Genomic DNA, 6,000 nt, shown 5'->3' with positions numbered 1-6,000 from the left:
GGAAGCTCGCTGATTTCATCTTCCAAAGTTTCTGAATTCCACCTACCGGTTCACAATACCTCCATCACTTATATTTTTGTTTGCTTGTTTTGGACCACTGATAGATTGTCTTTAGAAATTCTGCATTTCTGATTAAGCAAAGAAAATGCTGCCTACAAGAATGAAATTGACTAAGCCATGCAGTAAACCACCACAGAGTAGCTGGGTTGCTGCCCCAAACAATAATTCGAATCCAGTTTCTCTGAATCAGATTTCAGGAAGGGGTTAGCAAGTATTGGCTCCCACACATTACGCAGGCTCAGGACTCACATAATTTTCAATCATGTCTCTAGAAGCTGTGCTTTCTTTTTCCCAGGCAAGTAAAATATAAGATATGAATTAATCATTAAACTGGAAGCAGGAGGTAGTAAAAAATAGAGCAGTGCAGTGCTGCAGTTGGAAGGAGGAAAAAAAAATGCTCCAGAGTCCACCGAGGCCCTCACAAAGCATCTGCTGGGAACTCCTAATAGCAACTGCATCCTTTTCCAGGATGGTGCATTTGCCTTCCCCAGTTGTAGCATGATCTTATGAAAACATGTTTGGTTTAAGGCCTTTCCAGCAGGTCCAAAGCATCTTTTTTCAAAACCTTAATAAAAGCCCTAATTAAAAATAATACAGATCAAACCTTCCTTAGCTGCCATCATGAAAACAAAGTAAAAAAAGCATTCAAGTGAATCCTCACTGAAGAAAGTAAAAGCCAAATAGCCATACAATTTTAAAAGTCCACGATTACTTGCCTCACCCACTACTAACAGGAGAGATGCTTTCCTGCTTGTCTTTTTCTATAGATTGCCCTGGCTTATTCACAGAGCATCTACTCAACACTGTCTTCCACTTGTAGGCTCCTGTTTTTCTACAACTATAATCATATTCCCCCCCCCCCCGCCAAAAAAAAATCCATGAGTGGAAGAGAAAGCATCACAATGAACTTTGTTAGCAGAAGGACCCTCCATATAAGAACATTACAGTTAGGCATCCAGAAGGCATGAAGCACTGAAATGCTTTTCAGATGCTTCTTTTTTTAAAAAAAAAATTGAAAGGAGGTAAGCATTAATAGAACATGGAGTGCAATTTTAGACCAAAATATTCTGGCAGAAAACAGGATCAATTTCTTATTTGGATGTGGGACAACCAAGAAAGGAAACTATCACTTTATATCCTTATTGTGAGCAAGGCCAAAAGTTGGTTACTGCTGGGGCAGAGGGAAGGAGGACCAGATAGACTGTGGTCTAATCTAACAAAAACCTCTCCTACAAAGGGTATGCATCTGAATGAGGGAACTAGGAAATATTATTTGAAAATCAGGATTGTTAAAAAGTTTATTTATTTATTTATGTATTTATTTATTTATTTATTTATTGGGGCTTATATGCTGCTCTAACCCAACAGGATCTGAGAGGAGTTCCTTGAAAGAAAGACCACAAAACCAAAGGAGCCACTGATCAGATGCAATATACCCTTTAAGATAACTAAACAACATTCATTTTCACAAAATAGTAAGACAAAGTGACAGAAGAACTTGGCATGGGCTCTGATTCTCTGTCATTGTTAGGTGTAAGAGGCTGAGAGGAAGGCTGCATGAACAAAAGTAATTTTAACAACATTCTTTACAAATTGATCTTCATTCATATGGACAAAGTAGACTTTTTACACTGCATATTCAAACAACGTACAATGTATTCTGAATACATACAGAATAAGTGTTGAAAACAAAAGAAAGGAAAAAGAACACAGTATGCAAAGAAAAGTTTGAAGAGACATGCATTGTATGTGATGTGTTAGAGAAGCCAGCAGTGGGTGCTGCTGATCCATAAGACAAAGATTTGCTTTACAGTAAACTTGTGAAATGATTCAACACAAATTTATAAAAGAAGAAAATGTTTTTGCCCAGTTTCAAACTTGCACCTATGTACAGTAAACCTTCAAGATCCTCAGTCCAAAAAATTCATTGTTACAACTCAGTCTTGCTTTTTCTGAACATTAAAATAGTCAAGACCAACAAGTTAAGAACCTAAGCAGTGTCCTGCTGGACTGGACCCATCTAGTCCAGCAGTATGTTCTCACAATGGGCAACCAACTCCACAAGAAAAGCCACTAGTCAAAAGCCAAGATAGCAGTTCATTGTGTGTGGGATTGCCAAAAAAATAACATAGCTCTCCCATTATGGTCTGCTGTTGGGGAAAAATGATTTTGTACAGCTTCATAACCACATGGTATGGTTCCTGTTAGGGCTTATTTCATAGGCTCAAACCAAGCTTCCCCCATCCTAGCGTACTCTGGATTTTTCAGATTTCAGCTTTTATCACCCCCCCAGCCAGACAGGCCATTGAGCATGCTAGCTATGGGAGTTGACATGCAACACATTTGGAGGATACCACATTGGGAACTCTTCACACAAAATAAATTCCAGATCCACTCTCTCTTGTTCCAGAATGCAGGACACAGAATAATGACCTGAAGGCAGATTCCTTCTGAACGGGGAGGAAAAAAAAACTTCCTATCAATAAGAACCGTTCAGTCAAAGAACCAAGAGCCAAGGAATTGGTGGGCTAACCTCAAGCCAGCTCTCTTTTGAGGCTACTTTAATTTAATTTGGATTCCTGAACTGGGCAGAGGTTTTGTCACATTTTTGCTGTCCTTGAACCCTGGATATGCTGGCTAAACATATGTAAATTAATGTCCAACAATATCTGGGGTGCCATGGGGTCCCCACTCCTGTTTACAATTTCATACTGCTCACATTTACATTTCTTGGACATCCCCAAGATTACACATTTAGGCCATTTCCTCACTAGTGATTTATAACATCTTATAAAGAACCATCCAGTAATCTCTGTATTGTTACAAATGTAATAAAGACAGACTTTATATCACCCTAACAATGACTGGGTGATGCTAGAAGACATTATAAATGCCTAGTGAAGAAACAGGTTGTTTTCTGACAAAAGTGGGCACACAAATACACAGAAATGAGGTTCCAAAGAATATCTGTGCGCAACCATGTTTGGCTTACTTGAATAACAGGTTGTGAAATAATTTTGAATGGTTATAAAAATCAGTGCATTCCTGAATTTGCTGTGCCCCTTAAAAGGAAAAAAAAAACTGGACAGAGATCAAATAGTCATCCTACAAGCAACAGAAAATCACTGTGTAATTTACATTTATATACAGTATATTAAACATCTTTTTTCAAGTCCAAGCAATCCCCAAGATTTAAATCACCAATAGATGTTCAGTTTTCTTCCAAATTCAATGGTTGTTCTCCTTCTTTTCTTCAGATTACTAGATAACTGTATTACATGTAGACCATTTTTCTCCTCTCTACTTTTTTTAACAAAGTGCAAATGTTGTGACTGCCACTTCTGCTATACTGGATGTTGCCAGTCCCACATGTTTTCAGATGGCCACGCGTCCTAACCTTCCTTCCATCCATCCATGTCATATATCCTCATGAGCTTTTAAACAAGGCGTCCTACTGAAGTTGTAGACAGAAGAAAACAAAAGGTGAAAAACCAATTAAACCCTATTGTAATTAATTAATTAATTAAGGGAGCCGGTCTGTGTAGTGGTTAAGGCATCAGGCTAGAAAGCCTGTGAGTTCTAGTCCTGCCTAGGCACAAAGCCAGCTGGGTGACCCTGGGCCAGTCTCTCACCCTCAGCCCTAGGAAGGAGGCAAGGCAAACCATTTCCAAAAAACCTTGCCAAGAAAACTGCAGGGATTGGTCCAGGTAGTCACTAGGAGTCAAGATTGACCCAAAGACATGGGGAAAAAAAAGGAATTTAAAGTTCACGAGACTTCCCCCACTGAATATCTAATGAGGATGGTACTTTCATAAGAGGCAATAAGGCTGAAAAAACAATTAGGGTATATGAGCAGAGACCCTGAATAATAAACCTTGCATATAGACCATATAGATATACTGAACATAACAAACTTTAAGAAATATTTTGTCTAGAACATACAGATTATGATTTGCATTTAATTAAGAAGAGAATTCCACTAAATTCTTCAAGAGCACAAGCTTTGGAATGATGCTTCATTTCTAAAGGAGATTTTAAGAACTATGTAACCTTCCTACATCATGTCCAATTTTAAATATATTTAAAACCTTCAATTTTAAATATAAAGACCAGTAGAAGGTTCACAAGAGATGCCCTCTGCATAGCTACAGTTAGATTATTTTAGATTCATGCACACATCCCAGAACAGAAATATGAAATCAAGCTCTGAAGCACTGTGCTTAGTATCTGAGACTAAGAGTTGTTGTTGGTTTTGATCTGAGTGTTGGTGGGAGTGTTGTTTACAATCAAGCAGAAAACAATACCCTCATTGAGGAACTACCAAGGAGAAAATCACATCCCCACCAACACTGGCAGGGCAAGCTATGTATATAAACAGGCAGCAAACCCCACACTCACTAGCACTGGTGATGTTACCTCGTCAGGTAATGAAATGTCTGCAAGCAAACAACCAAGCTCAGAGAGCACCAAGGACTCCACAATTCAATCCTAAAATGCATATATTCTCTTCTGTTGCTTCTGGAAAGCAGCACCTTTTACCAGCTGCACTCCTTTTAAAAGTGTTTTTTGGTTTTCAGGGAGGGGGAAGGTCAATGTGCTTTCAGCTTGTTCCCCAGCTTCAACAACATGGGTAGTTTTTTGCACTCTGCACAAATATTAAGGTGTCATGGATAAATGTCAGGTCAGTGAAGTGCACATCAGAATAAATCTAACTGTCCATATAAGTTGGTCAGGGCAGAATTCTGTTCTGTCAGGTTTTTCAAAGATGTTTCAAATACATCTATTTAAAAAATTCTGCACCCATTTTCATTCTCTAACACACATAACTCTTCAGTGGACTTCCTTCTAATGTGCAGAACTTTCAGTATACATTTCCCAAACAATCGGTTTTATATAATTCCTTAATGCTATTCTTTTTATCCTAAATTATACCAAGTTAAGTTCTTGTTTAACATACAACTCTCTTTTTATATGCTACTTTCACAAACACATATTCTTTTTCATGCTCGGATCTCACAAAAATGTGTGTCTTTATAATGATGTTAATTACTTAGTGAAGACCATTAAAATGATTTTTTAAAATATCTTAATTCCCTTCCCCCTGCCCATGCTATCTTGGGTTGATAAAAGCAGCATACTGTGAAGCTGTAAAAAGCAGCATAAAAATTAAGGTCAGTACATAATCATGGAGGAAATCTATCTAGTCACTAGCTGTGGTTTTAGAAACAAAAGGAAACAGTTTTCAATGCTTTTTTTTAGAGCTTTGTTCATTGATTACAAAGTAAATGAACATTTTTTTGTGTAGGTAATTGCTAACTTCTTCAAGCATATGCTCACAAATAATTGTTTCCTTTATCATTACCCTGTTCAACTAAAAAGCAAGTAAATATTCTTCAAATACTATTGAGAGGATTTATGTAATTCAAGTATGCCAAGTTATATAAACTGTTACAAGATAAATAGTTAATAAAAACCATTCAACAAGGCCATTTCAAATCAAGAGTCATCTGAAGGAAGGTGAAAATTGAGCCTTCTTCTCTGGTCTTCTTGACCTAAAGAGGGCATCACAAGCTGTTATGTTAAGTTAGCTACTCTGAGTAGCATCAGCTTAAAATGCCCCAAGTGGCTCGCTAAGAAAGATCTAGGGATGGGAAGGTGATCAAAACAATAAAAACTACTTACTGAAAGGATTAACTCCTTGCCTTTTTCCATGTGGGAAACTGCCAATGCTGCCTGCAAATATAAAGAATATTCTTTTGTCTAATAATTCTAGATATCGGAACTGTGAATGCTGCACATTTTAGGAAAATAGAAAGACTAATCTGCCAATGATGATAACTGAAATTCTTCAAACTACAATTAAGGCAGAAGTTAAGAAGAACATTAAACCAATTTCTTGCCTGCGATATTTTTGTTTTAGAACACTAGTAAATGTAAATC

The 6,000-nt window shown here is 37.4% G+C and overlaps 1 protein-coding gene across 5 annotated transcripts in view; it reads right to left on the bottom strand.

The window, feature by feature from the left end:
- Nucleotides 1-1,493: 1,493 nt before the first annotated feature.
- SMOC1 (SPARC related modular calcium binding 1) overlaps nt 1,494-6,000 on the bottom strand; it is a 93,964-nt gene continuing 89,457 nt past the window's right edge. For 2 of the 5 annotated variants that reach the window (XM_063289826.1, XM_063289828.1), the window contains exons 12-13: nt 5,743-5,793; nt 1,494-3,514 (exon numbers count right to left, since the gene is read on the bottom strand). In XM_063289826.1, the coding sequence (XP_063145896.1) occupies nt 3,498-3,514; nt 5,743-5,793 (68 nt within the window). In that variant the 3' untranslated portion in view covers nt 1,494-3,497. The remainder of the gene's footprint in view (nt 3,515-5,742; nt 5,794-6,000) is intronic. The other 3 variants (XM_063289827.1, XM_063289829.1, XM_063289830.1) reach the window with 3 other exon arrangements.

This window comes from Candoia aspera, chromosome 1 (assembly GCF_035149785.1).
Source record: "Candoia aspera isolate rCanAsp1 chromosome 1, rCanAsp1.hap2, whole genome shotgun sequence".
Taxonomy (NCBI): Eukaryota; Metazoa; Chordata; class Lepidosauria; order Squamata; family Boidae; genus Candoia; species Candoia aspera.
Note: the sequence above shows the minus strand (reverse complement) of the source record. Positions and strands in the feature narration are given on the sequence as shown.